Here is a 22,829-nt window from a genome sequence, read left to right on the forward strand (position 1 = left end):
TTGGTACGTCCCAAGAGTACTCCAGTGACCCCTAGTGGATGAAAAAGAAAATAGGATTTTGGTACTTACCAGGTAAATCCTTCTCTTTGAATCCATAGGGGGCACTGGACGCCCACCCAGAGCAGTTTTACCTGGTTTGTGGTAAGTTCAGGGGATCTTATGGTAACACATTCTCACCGACTGGTTCAAATTTTCAAGTTCTATCGGTTATGGTGTCAACTGTTTAGTTGTCAGTAACGTTATGTGTCAACTTTATTGTTGTCCGTTATGTTATATGTAATTCTCCATTGTCAACCTCTCTATCGTTCCTGTTCGGCTCAGTAAAAAACACTGAGGTACTCTGGGAATATGGAGGAGAGGAGAGTTACTAAATTTAAATATTCAGTGCCCTGTTCTGCTAAAGCCGTCCATATCCCCAAGAGTACTCCAGTGCCCCCTATGGATTCAAAGAAAAGGATTTACCTGGTAAGTACCAAAATCCTATTTTTTTTGAGCAGTGTATTAAAGAAGGACAGATTTATTATTGCTTATCCTAAGTGTGATTACATTTCTTTTTCAAGTGCATTTGCTAATATTTGTTCCTTAACTATTCCTTCAGTGAAACCAGAACTTTTTGAGCTTTCCCCTCCAGTTGTAGGGCTTCCATTCACTCTGGACTAAATATGATCAAATGTATTTCATAATCTGTTCCTGTGATGGAATCAGTTTTTACATTCTAAATTTTCATACAAATTGTGACTACAAATTTGAGCTGAGTCAAGCAATGTGAACAGGTTTAAACGTGCAAGCTTACATTGTAGAGTAATGTATACTAAGTAACGGTAGCTGTTTGAATAATAATAATAATAAAAGAAAATACTTTTTTTTTTACGTATTTGAGTTTGAACAAGCAGACAAGTTATAGGCCCTCACAACATCCAAATTCCATCTAATTCATTTATTTACATTTGTAATAGTGTGCCCATATATTACACAGCGCTCTATATAGAATATTTAGTCTTCACATTGGTCCCTGCCCGATGGAGCCTGCAGTCAACATTCCCTACACCCAAACCGCAGTTAGGGCCCTGGATAGAATCAAACTATTGACCTCATTGCTGTACGTCATCAATGCTGACTACTGTGTCACTGTGCTGTGATGCAAACCAGTTTGAATATTTAGAACACCTCTATTCTGGGTTTTATTTATTATTTTTTAACTTATACTGGAAAGTACTCGGCTAATAATGCATTTAAATATATTAGTCTACTCCGCCGCCTCTTCTCTTATTCAATGGTTTGTTATAGTTTGATTCTCTAGATATGGTACATTTTAGATCCTTGAGAACGTTGCACTTGACCTGCTGAAACGCGTCGGTGACAGTACCTCATCGCACTTGTCAAACTGGAAACAAGACCACCTGCTTATATTTGTCACCTTGACGGCTGCTGCATAAACTTCGTCATTCTTGAGTACAGCCGCGGACACAATTGCCACTAGAAACCTTGCTAAGCTACAAATGAACCCTTACTGACTCTGGGAGCACCACAGACATCTAATCGCTACACTTAGTGTACATTATTATTTAAAGTCGGTAATCAGACTATTATCCATTAGTGGTTATTGTCTGCAATCTTAACCTGTTGCGGAACTATCTCTCTTAGTACTAAGCTACAAATGCAGTCAGGAAGGACATTACAGCCGAGCCAGCTGGCATAGGAGGAAAATTTACATGACTGTATATAGGAAGAAGGTCATTAATACTGGTGGACAGTCTACTCCTATGAAATCTTCTTCTTACATGACTATAAAAACTTTGGGCTGGGTATGAAATGCCGGCAGTCACATGAACAACCGCGGCATCCCAACAGTGAGAAACCTGACTCCGGACCGGGGTAAGTATTTTACCCCTCTCCCCTTCCCTATCTCTGGGGGTGGAAGCTATGGCTAACCTTCCAGGGGTGTCGGCTATGGCTAACCCTAACCCCCCCCCCCCCCTCCTTCCGGGCCCTAACCCCCAACCCAATATTCACCTTCGGGATGTCCCGGCCGGTTTCTTGAGGGGTGTTGGAATACCAGCGTTGGTCACATGACCGTCAGCATGCTGTCCGCCGGGATGCCAATCGCTACCCAAAAACTTTAATTCCTGTATCGGACTTGTACACTGACTCCATAGGAGATTATTAGAGTTACTATCCTTGACGGACCTCCTATTACTATCACTAATCAAGTTATTTCCAAATAGCAAGTCAGAAGTAAGACATGTCCTTCCGATATGCTTGGGCCTTTTAGTATTTGTTGTTATCTGAATTGATGAATGCTTACTCATTTTTATTTGTCTGTGTCTTTAGTCTACTATGATTACAATTTGATATGATTAAAGCCAGTTCTCTATATTCAAATTTATCTTGCAAGAGCTTGTTTAGTGTATTGATATATTACTTTAGGTGACCATATCTGCATTTCAGGGTTTTTTTTGTTGAGTGTGAAACACATATAAATTTAAATAATACATACATTACTCAACATTTACAAAATAAATGCTTGTAAAAATATGCTAAACTATAGCTGGCCTTTCCTGTGTGTGGATCTATCCCTGAGATGCAATTGAGACTTAAATCAACAGTGAAGGCCCATTTCAAGAATTAAGTTTATAGCAGACTAGTAAATGGACCTGACGTGTGCTGTGTTACCTAATCCGCTCCCGCCATGCCCCTATATAATTACCCAGATGAGACAGCCACAGGACAAGTGTGTATGGCAAATGTGGAAGGTGTGGTCAGGACCCTACTGGGGAAAAAAATAATGGAAAATACTATACTTCCCAGCGCCACGTCCCCCGGCCCAGGTAATTAGTAACCCCCCTTCTGGGGGCCCCTTTACTTACCCCCTGTTCCTGGTCCTCTGGGTGCTAGCTTCTCCTGTTGCTGCGGTGGGATCCTGTGACACACGCCTTGAACGTTTGGTGTGATGAACTTGGCAATGAATGGTAGTGATCGAAGCATATGATGTGATGGTTGGTTACCAGCGCCTCCAATCCATCAGATAGAACCATACCAATGGTTTGCACATGTGTAAGTTACCTGGTTTGCGTGTGATTGGGACAGATTTTTAATGGCTCAAGTATAGCATCGGAAGACCATCAAATGGGAAAATCACTGCCCTCAGGAATAAAAAACCCTTGATGCTCAGGAAACATGGCTTATCGATGTCTTATTCATAGCAGGGGTACTTACCGGTGACGTGCAGTCAGGGTAGGTAGAGCCTCACATATCATACTCTAGTGATTAGAATAATACAAAGAAGAAATTTGTAACCTATAAATATCAACTTTGTATTATTCTTATCATTTTTAAAGTCAAAACTCACCACTAGCTCATATATATGTGTGAGCAAATCTGACTCTGATACTAGTCGTGACTCTAGTCCCTAGCCACTGAGCTCACCACAACTTATTGGTACTTACCATGATATAGATAGATTTTATTATTTATTAACAGTTTCTTATAGTGCAGTAAATTTTGTTGCGCTTACAAGGAAACAACTAGATAGATAGATCGATAGATAGTGTTAAGTGTTCTGCATTTTTACTATTTAGATAGATAGATTAGATCAGTGGTTCTCAAACTGTATGCTGTAGCACCCTGGGGTGCTTCGGGACACTTTCAGGGGTGCCTTGGATTGGTGGTTCACGACCAATTCAAATTATTTATGGCCAATGTAATAGGCAAAACCAGTGCTGGTGGCTGCCAATCATATAATATGTGGACAAACAAAAGTGAATCCTGTCCCTCACCACATGACTGACTCTAAGGATGACGTATAAACACAATTTACTTAATATTTAAGATTTCTTTCTAAATTTCTCAATAAGAAACTTTTGGCCTGGTTGTTTTTTACAGGCTATGCACTGAGCATTTTAATAATATATTGATTTGCCTAAATAGGTTATATTACTTGACAATGTTTTTGGACCTCCGCATAGGTCATTACTGTAAGACCTCTTGCAGGTGTGTTTTAACAGAGGAGGGGGCCCGTGTGCTCTCCCGGGACGGCCCCCTCCTCTGTACTTCACAGTAGACTCCGGCATTGTGCCGGAGCGTACTGCGCATGCGCAGGTCTCCGGAAACATGGCACCCGCCAAAAACACATGCGCGGCAGTCATTTTGGCAGTGATTTTCACCGCGATTGCAGCGGCCGATACTGGATTCCGGAAAGGGAAGTATTAAAAATGGGTGCAGTGTTTGCGGTGTGGGCCCCGGCCTGGACCCAGGGGCCCGCGTGCACTGCACACATAGGACCCACCCATTATAGAAACGCCTATGACCTCTCGTCTCCTTAATAATATCTATATATATGTAGCTATGTTTAGTTACCCTGTACTTGTCCTATTTTGTCGTCAACTGTAAGTTGCTGTTTTCCTGTTTTGATTATGTGCATATGTACTCTGTAATTGGGCGCTGCAGAACCCTTGTGGTGCCATATAAATAAAAGGTAATAATAATTATTTTATATATATATATATATATATATATATATATATAATTTTTTATTTTTTTAAAGAAACTTTTGGCCTAGGGGAGCCGTGAAAACAATTCTGGTACTCTAGGGCGCTGTGAATCCAAAAAGTTTGGAAACTGGATTAGATACTAGAGATGAGCGGGTTCGGTTCCTCGGAATCCGAACCCCCCCGAACTTCACGCTTTTTACACGGGTCCGAGGCAGACTCGGATCTTCCCGCCTTGCTCGGCTAACCCGAGCGCGCCCGAACATCATCATCCCGCTGTCGGATTCTCGCGAGGCTCGTATTCTATCGCGAGACTCGGATTCTATATAAGGAGCCGCGCGTCGCCGCCATTTTCACACGTGCATTGAGATTGATAGGGAGAGGACGTGGCTGGCGTCCTCTCCGTTTAGATAGAGAGTGAGACACTTGATTTACTGGAGCATTAGGAATTTATGAGTACTCAGAGAGTGCAGAGTTTTGCTGATAGTTATACTAGTGGTGACCACTAGTTTTATTTATTATTTAATATAATCCGTTCTCTGCCTGAAAAAAAACGATACACAGTCACATACCATATCTGTGCTCAGCCTCAGTGTGCTGCATGATAATATCATCTATGTATATCTGACTGTGCTGAGTAGTGCTCACTGCTCACACAGCTTAATTGTGGGGGAGACTGGGGAGCAGTTATAGCAGGAGTACATATTTAACAGTGCACACTTTTGCTGCCAGAGTGCCAGTGTGACTGACCAGCAGTGACCACCAGTATATTGTCTGCCTGAAAAAGTTAAACACTCGTGTGGTGTTTTTTTTTTTTATTCTATAAACGCATTCTGCTGACAGTGTCCAGCAGGTCCGTCATTCATTATATTTCTATCTTCTTCATACTAGTAGTTTAGGAGTCTGCAGTGCTGACAGTGTCCAGCAGGTCCGTCATTATACAATATATACCTGTCCTGCAGTAGTGATATATATATATATATATTTTATATCATTATCATCCAGTCTATACTAGCAGACGCGCAGTACGGTAGTCCACGGCTGTAGCTACCTCTGTGTCGGCAGTCGCTCGTCCATAATTGTATACCTACCTGTGGTGGTTTTTTTTTTTTTTCCATCTTCTTCATACTAGTAGTTTAGGAGTCTGCAGTGCTGACAGTGTCCAGCAGGTCCGTCATTATACAATATATACCTGTCCTGCAGTAGTGATATATATATATTTTTTATATCATTATCATCCAGTCTATACTAGCAGACGCACAGTACGGTAGTCCACGGCTGTAGCTACCTCTGTGTCGGCAGTCGCTCGTCCATAATTGTATACCTACCTGTGGTGGTTTTTTTTTTTTCCATCTTTTTCATACTAGTAGTTTAGGAGTCTGCAGTGCTGACAGTGTCCAGCAGGTCCGTCATTATACAATATATACCTGTCCTGCAGTAGTGGTATATATATATTTTTTATATCATTATCATCCAGTCTATACTAGCAGACGCGCAGTACGGTAGTCCACGGCTGTAGCTACCTCTGTGTCGGCAGTCGCTCGTCCATAATTGTATACCTACCTGTGGTGTTTTTTTTTTTTCTATCTTCTTTATACTAGTAGTTTAGGAGTCTGCAGTGCTGACAGTGTCCAGCAGGTCCGTCATTATACAATATATACCTGTCCTGCAGTAGTGATATATATATTTTTTATATCATTATCATCCAGTCTATACTAGCAGACGCAGTACGGTAGTCCACGGCTGTAGCTACCTCTGTGTCGGCAGTCGCTCGTCATCCATAAGTATACTAGTATCCATCCATCTCCATTGTTTACCTGAGGTGCCTTTTAGTTGTGCCTATTAAAATATGGAGAACAAAAATGTTGAGGTTCCAAAAATAGGGAAAGATCAAGATCCACTTCCACCTCGTGCTGAAGCTGCTGCCACTAGTCATGGCCGAGACGATGAAATGCCATCAACGTCGTCTGCCAAGGCCGATGCCCAATGTCATAGTACAGAGCATGTAAAATCCAAAACACAAAATATCAGTAAAAAAAGGACTCAAAAATCTAAAATAAAATCGTCGGAGGAGAAGTGTAAACTTGCCAATATGCCATTTACCACACGGAGTAGCAAGGAACGGCTGAGGCCCTGGCCTATGTTCATGGCTAGTGGTTCAGCTTCACATGAGGATGGAAGCACTCAGCCTCTCGCTAGAAAAATGAAAAGACTTAAGCTGGCAAAAGCACAGCAAAGAACTGTGCGTTCTTCGAAATCACAAATCCACAAGGAGAGTCCAATTGTGTCGGTTGCGATCCCTGACCTTCCCAACACTGGACGTGAAGAGCATGCGCCTTCCACCATTTGCACGCCCCCTGCAAGTGCTGGAAGGAGCACCCGCAGTCCAGTTCCTGATAGTCAGATTGAAGATGTCAGTGTTGAAGTACACCAGGATGAGGAGGATATGGGTGTTGCTGGCGCTGGGGAGGAAATTGACCAGGAGGATTCTGATGGTGAGGTGGTTTGTTTAAGTCAGGCACCCGGGGAGACACCTGTTGTCCGTGGGAGGAATATGGCCATTGACATGCCTGGTGAAAATACCAAAAAAATCAGCTCTTCAGTGTGGAAGTATTTCAACAGAAATGCGGACAACATTTGTCAAGCCGTGTGTTGCCTTTGTCAAGCTGTAATAAGTAGGGGTAAGGACGTTAACCACCTCGGAACATCCTCCCTTATACGTCACCTGCAGCGCATTCATCATAAGTCAGTGACAAGTTCAAAAACTTTGGGCGACAGCGGAAGCAGTCCACTGACCAGTAAATCCCTTCCTCTTGTAACCAAGCTCACGCAAACCACCCCACCAACTCCCTCAGTGTCAATTTCCTCCTTCCCCAGGAATGCCAATAGTCCTGCAGGCCATGTCACTGGCAATTCTGACGAGTCCTCTCCTGCCTGGGATTCCTCCGATGCATCCTTGCGTGTAACGCCTACTGCTGCTGGCGCTGCTGTTGTTGCTGCTGGGAGTCGATGGTCATCCCAGAGGGGAAGTCGTAAGACCACTTTTACTACTTCCACCAAGCAATTGACTGTCCAACAGTCCTTTGCGAGGAAGATGAAATATCACAGCAGTCATCCTGCTGCAAAGCGGATAACTGAGGCCTTGGCATCCTGGGCGGTGAGAAACGTGGTTCCGGTATCCATCATTACTGCAGAGGCAACTAGAGACTTGTTGGAGGTACTGAGTCCCCGGTACCAAATACCATCTAGGTTCCATTTCTCTAGGCAGGCGATACCGAAAATGTACACAGACCTCAGAAAAAGACTCACCAGTGTCCTAAAAAATGCAGTTGTACCCAATGTCCACTTAACCACAGACATGTGGACAAGTGGAGCAGGGCAGACTCAGGACTATATGACTGTGACAGCCCACTGGGTAGATGTATGGACTCCCGCCGCAAGAACAGCAGCGGCGGCACCAGTAGCAGCATCTCGCAAACGCCAACTCTTTCCTAGGCAGGCTACGCTTTGTATCACCGCTTTCCAGAATACGCACACAGCTAAAAACCTCTTACGGCAACTGAGGAAGATCATCGCAGAATGGCTTACCCCAATTGGACTCTCCTGTGGATTTGTGGCATCGGACAACGCCAGCAATATTGTGAGTGCATTAAATATGGGCAAATTCCAGCACGTCCCATGTTTTGCACATACCTTGAATTTGGTGGTGCAGAATTATTTAAAAAACGAGAGGGGCGTGCAAGAGATGCTGTCGGTGGCCAGAAGAATTGCGGGACACTTTCGGCGTACAGGCACCACGTACAGAAGACTGGAGCAACACCAAAAACGCCTGAACCTGCCCTGCCATCATCTGAAGCAAGAAGTGGTAACGAGGTGGAATTCAACCCTCTATATGCTTCAGAGGTTGGAGGAGCAGCAAAAGGCCATTCAAGCCTATACAACTGAGCACGATATAGGAGGTGGAATGCACCTGTCTCAAGCGCAGTGGAAAATGATTTCAACGTTGTGCAAGGTTCTGCAACCTTTTGAACTTGCCACACGTGAAGTCAGTTCAGACACTGCCAGCCTGAGTCAGGTCATTCCCCTCATCAGGCTTTTGCAGAAGAAGCTGGAGACATTGAAGGAGGAGCTAACACAGAGCGATTCCGCTAGGCATGTGGGACTTGTGGATGGAGCCCTTAATTCGCTTAACAAGGATTCACGGGTGGTCAATCTGTTGAAATCAGAGCACTACATTTTGGCCACCGTGCTCGATCCTAGATTTAAAACCTACCTTGGATCTCTCTTTCCGGCAGACACAAGTCTGCAGGGGTTCAAAGAACTGCTGGTGAGAAAATTGTCAAGTCAAGCGGAACGCGACCTGTCAACATCTCCTCCTTCACATTCTCCCGCAACTGGGGGTGCGAGGAAAAGGCTCAGAATTCCGAGCCCACCCGCTGGCGGTGATGCAGGGCAGTCTGGAGCGACTGCTGATGCTGACATCTGGTCCGGACTGAAGGACCTGCCAACGATTACGGACATGTCGTCTACTGTCACTGCATATGATTCTCTCCCCATTGAAAGAATGGTGGAGGATTATATGAGTGACCGCATCCAAGTAGGCACGTCAGACAGTCCGTACGTATACTGGCAGGAAAAAGAGGCAATTTGGAGGCCCTTGCACAAACTGGCTTTATTCTACCTAAGTTGCCCTCCCACAAGTGTGTACTCCGAAAGAGTGTTTAGTGCCGCCGCTCACCTTGTCAGCAATCGGCGTACGAGGTTACTTCCAGAAAATGTGGAGAAGATGATGTTCATTAAAATGAATTATAATCAATTCCTCCATGGAGACATTCACCAGCAGCAATTGCCTCCACAAAGTACACAGGGAGCTGTGATGGTGGATTCCAGTGGGGACGAATTGATAATCTGTGAGGAGGGGGATGTACACGGTGATGAATCGGAGGATGATGATGAGGTGGACATCTTGCCTCTGTAGAGCCAGTTTGTGCAAGGAGAGATTAATTGCTTCTTTTTTGGTGGGGGTCCAAACCAACCCGTCATTTCAGTCACAGTCGTGTGGCAGACCCTGTCACTGAAATGATGGGTTGGTTAAAGTGTGCATGTCCTGTTTATACAACATAAGGGTGGGTGGGAGGGCCCAAGGACAATTCCATCTTGCACCTCTTTTTTCTTTCATTTTTCTTTGCGTCATGTGCTGTTTGGGGAGTGTTTTTTGGAAGGGCCATCCTGCCTGACACTGCAGTGCCACTCCTAGATGGGCCAGGTGTTTGTGTCGGCCACTTGGGTCGCTGAGCTTAGTCACACAGCTACCTCATTGCGCCTCTTTTTTTTCTTCTTTGCGTCATGTGCTGTTTGGGGAGTATTTTTTGGAAGGGCCATCCTGCCTGACACTGCAGTGCCACTCCTAGATGGGCCAGGTGTTTGTGTCGGCCACTAGGGTCGCTTAGCTTACTCACACAGCTACCTCATTGCGCCTCTTTTTTTTCTTCTTTGCGTCATGTGCTGTTTGGGGAGTATTTTTTGGAAGGGCCATCCTGCCTGACACTGCAGTGCCACTCCTAGATGGGCCAGGTGTTTGTGTCGGCCACTTGGGTCGCTGAGCTTAGTCACACAGCTACCTCATTGCGCCTCTTTTTTTTCTTCTTTGCGTCATGTGCTGTTTGGGGAGTGTTTTTTGGAAGGGCCATCCTGCGTGACACTGCAGTGCCACTCCTAGATGGGCCAGGTGTTTGTGTCGGCCACTAGGGTCACTTATCTTAGTCACACAGCTACCTCATTGCGCCTCTTTTTTTTCTTCTTTGCGTCATGTGCTGTTTGGGGAGTGTTTTTTGGAAGGGCCATCCTGCGTGACACTGCAGTGCCACTCCTAGATGGGCCAGGTGTTTGTGTCGGCCACTAGGGTCACTTATCTTAGTCACACAGCTACCTCATTGCGCCTCTTTTTTTTCTTCTTTGCGTCATGTGCTGTTTGGGGAGTATTTTTTGTAAGGGCCATCCGGCCTGACACTGCAGTGCCACTCCTAGATGGGCCAGGTGTTTGTGTCGGCCACTAGGGTCGCTTAGCTTACTCACACAGCTACCTCATTGCGCCTCTTTTTTTCTTTGCGTCATGTGCTGTTTGGGGAGTGTTTTTTGGAAGGGCCATCCTGCGTGACACTGCAGTGCCACTCCTAGATGGGCCAGGTGTTTGTGTCGGCCACTAGGGTCACTTATCTTAGTCACACAGCTACCTCATTGCGCCTCTTTTTTTTCTTCTTTGCGTCATGTGCTGTTTGGGGAGTGTTTTTTGGAAGGGCCATCCTGCGTGACACTGCAGTGCCACTCCTAGATGGGCCAGGTGTTTGTGTCGGCCACTAGGGTCACTTATCTTAGTCACACAGCTACCTCATTGAGCCTCTTTTTTTTCTTCTTTGCGTCATGTGCTGTTTGGGGAGTATTTTTTGGAAGGGCCATCCGGCCTGACACTGCAGTGCCACTCCTAGATGGGCCAGGTGTTTGTGTCGGCCACTAGGGTCGCTTAGCTTACTCACACAGCTACCTCATTGCGCCTCTTTTTTCTTTGCGTCATGTGCTGTTTGGGGAGTATTTTTTGGAAGGGCCATCCTGCGTGACACTGCAGTGCCACTCCTAGATGGGCCAGGTGTTTGTGTCGGCCACTTGGGTCGCTGAGCTTAGTCACACAGCTACCTCATTGCGCCTCTTTTTTTCTTTGCGTCATGTGCTGTTTGGGGAGTGTTTTTTGGAAGGGCCATCCTGCGTGACACTGCAGTGACACTCCTAGATGGGCCAGGTGTTTGTGTCGGCCACTTGGGTCGCTGAGCTTAGTCATCCAGCGACCTCGGTGCAAATTTTAGGACTAAAAATAATATTGTGAGGTGTGAGGTGTTCAGAATAGACTGAAAATGAGTGTAAATTATGGTTATTGAGGTTAATAATACTTTGGGATCAAAATGACCCCCAAATTCTATGATTTAAGCTGTTTTTTAGGGTTTTTTGAAAAAAACACCCGAATCCAAAACACATCCGAATCCGACAAAAAAAAATTCGGTGAGGTTTTGCCAAAACGCGTTCGAACCCAAAACACGGCCACGGAACCGAACCCAAAACCAAAACACAAAACCCGAAAAATTTCCGGTGCACATCTCTATAACATGGGGGGGATTTTTTTTTTCTGGATTCCAGCTCGCAACCAGTGGGGGTGGTGAGCTGCACTGCGCAAAAAGTGATCCATTTGAGCGCTGAAACTGGGCTTAACACGGCTAAACCTGACCCGTCTGGGCGCGATCAGCGCGAGAAAAAAACTGAATCTACTGAATCTACTATTTAACATCACTTTAGACGGGAGCGCAAAACAACTGGATTCCTCCCATAGGTTTAAGTAAGTGTTCTGAACTTTTAGTATAGAGAGAGAGCGAGAGCGAGCGAGAGAGAGAGAGAGAGAGAGAGAGAGAGAGAGAGTGAGAGAGCGAGAGGTGGCAGTGGTAGTTCCACCAGCCCTAGCTGTCACTGTGTGACACCACTGTGTACTATGATGATGATGATGATGATGATGATGATAAGACAGCAGCCACCGCATTACTCCTCCCGCCCAGCTGTCTCCCAGCTCTCACCCTTCCCTCCTTCTAGGGGCATGTCTGTGGCTGTCACTGTCTCCCCCCGCACATACCTCTCTCGCCCGGTCTCCCGGCCCCTCCTCCCGGGGCTGTCTCTCTGTCTCGCTCTCTCTTCCTGGTCACTGCAGGCTGCAGCAGCCGCCTCCGCCTCCGCCAAGCAGACGGCAAGAAAGAGACGGAGACTTGGGGAAAGTCCGGGGAAGAGGCAGCCGGGAGCGGTGGGAGAGGGCCGGGGGCAGCCTGATGGCGCTGGTCACCCTGCAGCTGTCCTCCCTGGAGGGGGGGACAGGACCCACACCTGCCCAGGTAACCGGCGCCAGGCTGATGGGCGTGCAGCGGTGTTACACGTTGGGTGCTGTGCAGCATTACCCTAAGAGTGGGTCATATAGTCTGTGTGTCCTACATTCCTGTACATTGGCCTCCCTATGTAATCTATAGCCAGGTATTTATTGCTGCTGCACTCTAGTGACCACAAATAAATATATATAAATATATATATATATATATATATATATATATAAAATACACATACACACACACACACACACACACACACACGTAACATAATGCATGCAAGTAATGCGATCATGTAGTAATAGTACAGTGCATTGCAGTCTATTATTATTATTATGTCAGTAGCAGGTCTATAGCTGATATGGTGTATGCTACTCTGACATTGCACATGTGTAACTATGCACAGGATGGGTTGCAGGCTAGGAAAGAAGAAGTTATTGCTGGGGTGTAGTTATGTATCATTCTGCCTGGGATGGTGCAAGGCTGATGTCTTGCAGTACTGCATTGAGCTCACATGCTGAAGGTGATTTGTTAGCTGTTATCAGATATTAGTCGCTGTTTGACCCAATGAGGAAGCTACAGACCCAGGATACCATAACATACAATGACGACGTAACATAGAAGCAAAATAGCAACAACACATCTACAATTAGTGCTCCATGTCAGTAAATTCCTCCCATAGTGCAAGCCGCACACCGCTACTGTAACCCACAAACCAAGTGACATTCCTATTGCAATGCACAGACACCCAGAGGCAGTATGAGACCAGTACACTCAGGGCAGAAGATTAGGTGGGGACGGGGGTAGTATGAGTTGGGCATTATGGTGCTATATGTGTCAGGAAGCTGTATGGTACTAACGCACAGGAAGAATAAGTAAACAGTACAAAGTACGATGTGGGGTGGACAATGCTTCTGTTTCAGAACTGTATTTATAGATATAAAGTGGTATTTGTCATGCCCCTTATTTCTGTATGTACACTTTTAACAATAGACCCACCCCCATATCAACAACTGACAAGGTATAGATTATGTGGCCACTAACGTAATATACTGTAGTTCCTGCCCACAGATTTCCTATGCATGCTGCTTACAGTAATATCTTTACCAGGATCCTAAACCGGTGACGTCTCATCTATGGCTTAAAAAACCCCCACATGGAGCAGGCCCTGGACTTGTTTTGGCTCTTAAATACGTTGCTTTATATTTCTGGTTTCCTCTCTGTGCTTTTCAGCCTTGTATTTATACAGTCAGAGTTGTCTTCTCATGGGCCAGATACGACACTGCTTTGCTTGCTGCATTCAGATTACAAGGAAAATAAACAGATTTCTGTACTACTGCGGGAATGTTAGTCATACTCCACTTTTATAGACTAACCTTCTCAGAATGTTATATACAGCACTGCAGAAATATCCAATTGTATTCAGTCAGGTTGTGTCACAGTGGGGGAGAGGCATCAACGCTTGGAGAGAGATTTAGGGGGACATTTACTAAGCAGCGATAAAAGCGGAGAAGTGAGCCAGTGCAGAAGTTGCCCATGGCAACCAATCAGCACTGAAGTAACATCTATAAATTTACATACTATAAAATTATACAGAGCTGCTAATTGGTTGATGGGGGAACTTCTCCACTGGCTCACTTCTCCGCTCTTATCACTGCTTCATAAATGTGCCCATAAGTACCAACCAATCGGCTCCTAACTCATGCAGCAGGCTGTGTTTGGAAAAAAATGGCATGACTGATTGGTTGGTACTTTTTCTCTCTCCACTTTATCTCTCTCCAAGCTTTGATAGATTCCCCCCTATACCCCTTAGGTCCCTGGCATGCTTAATACTGGTTGTGTAATATGTCCCCTATAACCTATAGCAATGACCCCTGACCATATATATTGTTATTTTTAGGATGATGAAAAAAGCAGAAGGAGGCGAATGCAAAGACGGTGAGAAAACAATATTCTTTCTTACTAAGCTTTCAACAGCCGTTATCTATGGGGTGTTTTTTTTACCTAGTTACTTTCCATTTGTACTCTCTCCCTGTCAACACCATGTCGCTTACACTCGCTCTCACCCATATCATGTTCATCCCTACACAGGCAGAGCTTTGTCATGGTGAAAGGAGCTGCCCTTCTACTTCAGGATGAGGGGGAACCCGAGGAGATCACAGAGCCTCCACAAACATCAGGCCCCAGTGAACAACAGCTCCACCTGCAGGCCATGCTGAGACTGCTGCGGGACGAAGACACTCTTCAATTGGTGAGGAGATCTAGATAACATCATTATGTGCATTGGAGGTGCCTGACAATCTGCTCCCTCCATCTGTTGTTCAAAGGCCAACTCTACAGGTTCTTCCTAGGTCAACATCGGGTTGTAAAACGCACATTTGTTACTTGCAGCCTAAATTGTAAAAGAGCGAGAGATGGCTCTAACAAGTACACGTCTGTACATCGAGCGGTACATTTCCTGAAAGTTCTAAAAATTAAAGGTGATGTTGCCCATAGCAACCGATCCAGATTCTGTCTATCATTTCTCTATTGCATCCTAGAAAATAAGAGAGAGAATCTGATTGGTTGCTATGGGGAAACATCACCACTTTCCATTTTTAGAACCTTTAGTAAATTTACCCCCAAGTGTGATAAATGCTAGCCTCACTCTGCTGCACTGCAGGTTATATCAGGCATGGGACAAAACTGTCTCCGATATGGCCTTAGTGTAATGTATGTGGCGAGAAATGATCCTATGGAAATTGCAAGATTCATTTATCAGGCATATTGAAAGATTCAGCAGGATGAAGAGATGACCGGCTTGAGATGCACAGACAGGCTTCAATGACACAAAGGGGCTACATTCTGGGTTAGGAGCTAACCAAAAAAAAGCAAGTAACTTTGCACCTGAGCAAACCGTGTTGCAATGCAAGAGATGCAGGGGTTTTTTTTTTAATGGTTTTTTTTGGATGCAGGGTAAATAGTGTCTGCTTCTGCATGTAGCCCAGAGATGCTGTATTTTTACAAAGCAGTTTAGGTTGGAGTTTGTACACGCCCCTTTCACATATAACTCCTTCTTCTGCACAAAGTGACCTAGATGCTTGGCCGAGTCTGACTGGCCACATCTAATCCAATCTGACCGCTCACCTGGCGTGATCACCGCGTGTGTTTCCTGCTATGATAGTTAAATTATATTTCTCTATCGTCCTAGTGGATGCTGGGGTTCCTGAAAGGACCATGGGGAATAGCGGCTCCGCAGGAGACAGGGCACAAAAAGTAAAGCTTTAGGATCAGGTGGTGTGCACTGGCTCCTCCCCCTATGACCCTCCTCCAAGCCAGTTAGATTTTGTGCCCGGCCGAGAAGGGTGCAATCTAGGTGGCTCTCCTAAAGAGCTGCTTAGGAAAGTTTAGCTTAGGTTTTTTATTTTACAGTGAGTCCTGCTGGCAACAGGATCACTGCAACGAGGGACTTAGGGGAGAAGAAGTGAACTCACCTGCGTGCAGGATGGATTGGCTTCTTGGCTACTGGACATCAGCTCCAGAGGGACGATCACAGGTACAGCCTGGATGGTCACCGGAGCCTTGCCGCCGGCCCCCTTGCAGATGCTGAAGTAAGAAGAGGTCCAGAATCGGCGGCAGAAGACTCCTCAGTCTTCTTAAGGTAGCGCACAGCACTGCAGCTGTGCGCCATTTTCCTCTCAGCACACTTCACACGGCAGTCACTGAGGGTGCAGGGCGCTGGGAGGGGGGCGCCCTGGGAGGCAAATGAATACCTATTTTGGCTAAAAATACCTCACATATAGCCTCCGGAGGCTATATGGAGATATTTAACCCCTGCCAGAATCCGTTAAGAGCGGGAGACGAGGCCGCCGAAAAAGGGGCGGGGCCTATCTCCTCAGCACACAGCGCCATTTTCCCTCACAGAAAGGCTGGAGGGAAGGCTCCCAGGCTCTCCCCTGCACTGCACTACAGAAACAGGGTTAAAACAGAGAGGGGGGGCACTAATTTGGCGATATGCTTATATATATATTAAGATGCTATAAGGGAAAACACTTATATAAGGTTGTCCCTATATAATTATAGCATTTTTGGTGTGTGCTGGCAAACTCTCCCTCTGTCTCTCCAAAGGGCTAGTGGGTCCTGTCCTCTATCAGAGCATTCCCTGTGTGTGTGCTGTGTGTCGGTACGTGTGTGTCGACAGGTAGGAGGACGATGTTGGTGAGGAGGCGGAGCAATTGCCTGTAATGGTGATGTCACTCTCTAGGGAGTCGACACCGGAATGGATGGCTTATTTAGGAAATTACGTGATAATGTCAACACGCTGCAAGGTCGGTTGACGACATGAGACGGCCGACAAACAATTAGTACGGTCCAGACGTCTCAAAAACACCGTCAAGGGTTTTAAAACGCCCGTTTACTTTAGTCGGTCGACACAGACACAGACAGGGACACTGAATCCAGTGTCGACGGTGAATAAACAAACGTATTCCTTATTAGGGCCACACGTTAAAGGCAATGAAGGAGGTGTTACGTATTTCTGATACTACAAGTACCACAAAAGAGGGTATTATGTGGGATGTGAAAAAACTACCATAGTTTTTCCTGAATCAGATAAATTAAATAAAGTGTGTGATGATGCGTGGGTTCCCCCCGATAGAAAATTATGGGCGGTATACCCTTTCCCGCCAGAAGTTAGGGCGCGTTGGGAAACACCCCTTAAGGTGGATAAGGCGCTCACACGCTTATCAAAACAAGTGGCGGTACCGTCTATAGATAGGGCCGTCCTCAAGGACCAGCTGACAAGGCTGGAAAATATAATAAAAAGTATATACACACATACTGGTGTTATACTGCGGCCAGCGATCGCCTCAGCCTGGATGTGCAGAGCTAGGGTGGCTTGGTCGGATTCCCTGACTAAAAATATTGATACCCTTGACAGGGACAGTATTTTATTGACTATAGAGCATTTCTATATATGCGAGATGCACAGAGGGATATTTGCACTCTGGCATCATGAATAAACGCGATGTCCATAACTGCCAGAAGATGTTATGGACACGACAGTGGTCAGGTGATGCAGATTCCAAACGGCACAGTATGGCCGTATAAAGGAAGAGGACTTGTTTGGGGTCGGTCCATCGGACCTGGTGGTCACGGCAACTGCTGGAAAATCCACCGTTTTTTACCCTAAGTCACATCTCTGCAGAAAAAGACACCGTCTTTTCAGCCTCAGTCCTCTCGTCCCTATAAGATCATATCTGCCCAGGGATAGAGGAAAGGGAAGAAGACTGCAACAGGCAGCCTATTCCCAGGAACAGAAGCGTTCCACCGCGTCTGACAAGTTCTCAGCATGGCGCTGAGACCGTACAGGACCCCTGGATCCTACAAGTAGTATCCCGGGGGTACAGATGGGAATGTCGAGACGTTTCCCCTTCGCAGGCTCCTGAAGTCTGCTTTACCAAGTCTCCCTCCGACAAGGAGGTAGTATGGGAAAAAATTCACAAGCTGTGTTCCCAGCAGGTGACAATTAAATTACCCCTCCTACTACAGAAAAGGGGTATTATTCCACACTATATTGTGGTACTGAAGCCAGAAGGCTAGGTGAGACTTATTCTAAAAAAATTTTTTTTTGAACACTTACAAAGGTTCAAATTAAGATGAAGTCACTCAGAGCAGTGATAACGAACCAGGAAGAAGGGGACTATATAGTGTCCCGGGACATCAGGGATGCTTACCTCTATGTCCCAAATTTGCCCTTCTCACTAAGGGTACCTCAGGTTCGTGGTGCAGAACTGTCACTATCAGTTTCAGACGCTGCCGTTTGGATTGTCCACGGCACCCCGGGGTCTTTACCAAGGTAATGGCCGAATTGATGATTCTTCTTCGAAGAAAAGGCGTCTTAATTATCCCTTACTTGGACGATCTCCTGATAGGGGCATAGTCCAGGGAACAGTTGGAGGTCGGAGTAGCACTATCTCGGATACTGCTACAATCAGCACGGGTGGATTCTAAATATTCCAAAATCGCAGCTGATCCCGACGACACGTCTGCTGTGCCTAGGGATGATTCTGGACACAGTCCAGAAAAAGGTGTTTCTCCCGGAAGAGAAAGCCAGGGAGTTATCCGAGCAAGTCAGGAACCTCCTAAAAACAGTGCATCATTGCACAAGGGTCCTGGTAAAAATGGTGGCTTCCTACGAAGCAATTCCATTCGGCAGATTTCACGTAAGAACTTTTCAGTGGGATCTGCTGGACAAATGGTCCGGATCGCATCTTCAGATGCATCAGCGGATAACCCAATATCCAAGGACAAGGGTGTCTCTCCTGTGGTGGTTATAGAGTGCTCATCTTCTAGAGGGCCGCAGATTCGGCATTCAGGATTGGATGCTGGTAACCACGGAGCCCAGTCTGAGAGGCTGGGGAGCAGTCACACAAGGGAAAAATTTCCAGGGAGTGTGATCAAGTATGGAGACTTTTCTCCACATAAATATACTGGAGCTAAGGGTAAATTTATAATGCTCTAAGCTTAGCAAGACCTCTGCTTCAAGGTCAGCCGGTATTGATCCAGTGGGAAAAACATCACGGCAGTCGCCCACGTAAACAGACAGGGCGACACAAGAAGCAGGAGGGCAATGGCAGAAACTGCAAGGACTTTTCGCTGGGCGGAAAATCATGTGATAACACTGTCAGCAGTTTTTCATCCCGGGAATGGAAACTGGGAAGCAGACTTCCTCAGCACGACCTCCACCCGGGAGAGTGGAAACTTCATTGAGAAGTTTTTTTCCACATGATTGTAAACCGTTGGGAAATACCAAAGGTGGACATGATGGCGTCCCGTCTGAACAAAAAACGGGACAGGTATTGCGCCAGGTCAAGGGACCCTCAGGCAATAGATGTGGACGTTCTGGTAACACCGTGGGTGTACCAGTCGGTGTATGTGTTCCCTCCTCTGCTTCTCATACCTAAGGTGCTGAGAATTATAAGACGTAGAGGAGTAAGAACTATACTCATGGCTCCGGATTGGCCAAGAAGGACTTGGTACCCGGAACTTCAAGAGATGCTTACAGAGGTCTTATGGCCTCTGCCGCTAAGAAGGGACTTGCTTCAGCAAGTACCATGTCTGTTCCAAGACTTACCGCAGCTGCGTTTGTCGGCATGGCGATGGAAAGCCGGATCCTAAGGGAAAAAAGGCATTCCGGAAGAGGTCATTCCTACCCTGGTCAAAGCCAGAAAGGAGGTGACCGCACAACATTATCACCACGTGTGGCGAAAATATGTTGCGTGGTGTGAGGCCAGGAAGGCCCCACAAAGAAATTTCAACTCGGTCGTTTCCTGCAAACAGGAGTGTCTATGGGCCTCAAATTGGGGTCCATTAAGGTTCAAATTCGGCCCTGTAAATTTTCTTCCAGAAAGAATTGGCTTCAGTTCCTGAAGTCCAGAAGTTTGTCAAGGGAGTATTGCATATACAAACCCCTTTTTTGTGCCTCCAGTGGCACTGTGGGATCTCAACGTAGTTCTGGGATTTCTCAAATCACATTGGTTTAAAACCAGTCAAATATGTGGATTTGCAGCATCTCACATAAAAAGTGACCATGCTCTTGGCCCTGGCCTGGACCAGGCGAGTGTCAAATTGGTGGTTTTTTCTCAAAAAAGCCCATATCTGTTTGTCCATTCGGACAGGGCAGAGCTGCGGACTCGTCCCCAGTTCTCTCCCTAAGGTGGTGTCAGTGTTTCACCTGAACCAGCTTATTGTGGTGCCTTGCACCTACTAGGGACTTGGAGGACTCCAAGTTGCTAGAAGTTGTCAGGGCCCTGAAAATATATTCCAGGACAGCTGGAGTCAGAAAATCTGACTCGCTGTTTATACTGTATGCACCCAACAAGTTGGGTGCGCCTGCTTCTAAGCAGTCGATTGCTCGTTGGATTTGTAACACAATTCAACTTGCACATTCTGAGGCAGGCCTGCCACAGTCTAAATCGGTTAAGGCCCATTCCACAAGGAAGGTGGGCTCATCTTGGGCGGCTGCCCGAGAGGTCTCGGCATTACAACTCTGCCGAGCAGCTACGTGGTCAGGGGAGAACACGTTTGTAAAATTCTACAAATTTGATATCCTGGCAAAAGAGGACCTGGAGTTCTCTCATTCGGTGCTGCAGAGTCATCCGCACTCTCCCGCCCGTTTGGGAGCTTTGGTATAATCCCCATGGTCCTTTCAGGAACCCCAGCATCCACTAGGACGATAGAGAAAATAAGAATTTACTTACCGATAATTCTATTTCTCGGAGTCCGTAGTGGATGCTGGGCGCCCATCCCAAGTGCGGATTATCTGCAATACTTGTACATAGTTACAAAAATCGGGTTATTATTGTTGTGAGCCATCTTTTCAGAGGCTCCGCTGTTATCATACTGTTAACTGGGTTTAGATCACAAGTTGTACGGTGTGATTGGTGTGGCTGGTATGAGTCTTACCCGGGATTCAAAATTCCTCCCTTATTGTGTACGCTCGTCCGGGCACAGTACCTAGCTGGCTTGGAGGAGGGTCATAGGGGGAGGAGCCAGTGCACACCACCTGATCCTAAAGCTTTACTTTTTGTGCCCTGTCTCCTGCGGAGCCGCTATTCCCCATGGTCCTTTCAGGAACCCCAGCATCCACTACGGACTCCGAGAAATAGAATTATCGGTAAGTAAATTCTTATTTTCTCTAACATCCATAAGGGATATTGGGCACAGATTAGTACGATAGGGTATAGACGGGTCCAAAGGAGCCAGTGCACTTTAAATTTCTTCAACTGGGTATGCTGGCTCCTCCCCTCTATGCCTCCTCCCACAGGTCAGTTTAGAAAACAGTGCCCTCAGGAGAGGATGCACACTCTGCAAGCTCCAGAGTTTTTTATTCAATTTCTTTTAAAGTTTTATTTCTTTTGGTATGCTGTTTGGGATACAGCATACCTGAACTGTGGGAATTAGGTGGGGGCGGTCACCGGCTTCTTGAGGTGCAGAGCCGCTTCCCTGCTGCAGGACCACCGTCCTGAGGGGCAGTTTGTTCAGTAGGGCATGGCGCCTTGGTTGCCGCAGAATGCCGTACACCCCTAACACTGCCTGAAGGTGATCATCGGTGCTGAGTACCAACCAGGGGCCCCACCAGGGGGGTCCCCCGGTTTAATGTGCTGCTGAAGCGCAGGTGAGGCGTACGGGTTCCTCCTGGGGGAGGCCCGCTGTAGCCCCTGCGTGAGACTGGCTGATATCAGTTGTACCAAGCATTTATGTGAGGCTACATACATTGGGATATATGGCCAGTATAAATATTCAGTGATAGCTCTGGCGCCATGGTGGGGGGCGGAGCTGCACAAGAGAGGGCTCAGCTGCATTTTGGTGCCTTCCTCTGCATAGCAGCAGCAACAGCCTCAACAGCTCCTCCCTATCAGTCCCTGGATCGCTGGTACCGGGTGTAGAAGGGAAGAGCCGCTATATTTGTGCACAAGTAACATCCCTCTGAGGGATTTTTCATATTACAGTCTCACTGTTGTTTACACAAAAAACGCTCACAGCCTCACTGGGGCTGTGCAGCATTGGGTGCGCTGGGGTCCTCTCTCCTGTGTCTCCTCTCACATGCAGTAGGGCAGGCTTGTAATATATATAAGGCTGTGTTGTGTGTGTATTATTCCTATTTTTTGCTGTTTCACAATGGTAAAACAGCAGTTATACAGTGTATGTAATGCTAGATTCTCTCCTAGTTCATCTGGCTCAGTATCATGTGAGCAGTGTAGTCAGTCATCTCAGAATGCTGATATCAATGTGGGGAGAGTCCAGAGCCCTCCTGGTTGGGTGCTATCAAAACTATGATGTCTGATATGTCATCTCAACTCACTGCAAATGCCAATAAGACTCAGGAACTGCAACAAGCAGTGGCTAGCCTAACTACTAAACGTCCCCCCCGTCTGCTTCAGGTGCACAAAAACGTGCTCTACCTACACTCCTCTCAGATACTGATGATGATATACAGGATGATGGGGATGATGTGGACTCCATAAGTGGGGATTCCACCCCTATACAGGGTATTGAGCCCCTCATATTGGCTATTAGGGATGTGTTAAAGATCCCCCCGGAGGATGCTAATACTCAGCAGTCATTTATCCTCCACAAGACAAACCGACAGTCACATTTCCTGATTCCAAGGAATTGGATGACTTATTTAAAATAGCCTGGAAGAATCCAGATAAAACATATCAGGTGTCAAAGCGGTTTTTGCATACATTCCCCTTTACCCCTGAAGGCAGAAAATTCTGTGAAGAGTCTCCAGCAGTAGACATCTCAGTCTCTTGTCTTTCTAAAAAGGCGGTATTCCTTGCTCCGGACTCCTTTACAGTAAAGGACCCGGCAGATAGGAAAATTGAGACCATTCTAAAATCTATTTACATTGCTGCAGGTGTTGCTCAAAGGCCGGTCCATTGCAGGT

General features: G+C 46.3%; 1 protein-coding gene across 2 annotated transcripts in view; it reads left to right on the forward strand.

Moving 5' to 3' along the window:
• Positions 1 to 12,100: 12,100 nt before the first annotated feature.
• The window catches only part of SSH3 (slingshot protein phosphatase 3), a 55,630-nt gene continuing 44,901 nt past the window's right edge, over positions 12,101 to 22,829 (forward strand). The window contains exons 1-3 of one of the 2 annotated variants that reach the window (XM_063958382.1): positions 12,101 to 12,409; positions 14,298 to 14,335; positions 14,489 to 14,648. In XM_063958382.1, coding sequence (XP_063814452.1) covers positions 12,347 to 12,409; positions 14,298 to 14,335; positions 14,489 to 14,648 — 261 coding nt within the window. In that variant the 5' untranslated portion in view covers positions 12,101 to 12,346. Of the gene's footprint in view, positions 12,410 to 12,514; positions 12,546 to 14,297; positions 14,336 to 14,488; positions 14,649 to 22,829 lie in introns of those variants that run through there. The other variant, XM_063958383.1, reaches the window with a different exon arrangement.

The sequence above is a fragment of the Pseudophryne corroboree genome, chromosome 3 (assembly GCF_028390025.1).
Source record: "Pseudophryne corroboree isolate aPseCor3 chromosome 3, aPseCor3.hap2, whole genome shotgun sequence".
In the NCBI taxonomy this organism is placed as follows: Eukaryota; Metazoa; Chordata; class Amphibia; order Anura; family Myobatrachidae; genus Pseudophryne; species Pseudophryne corroboree.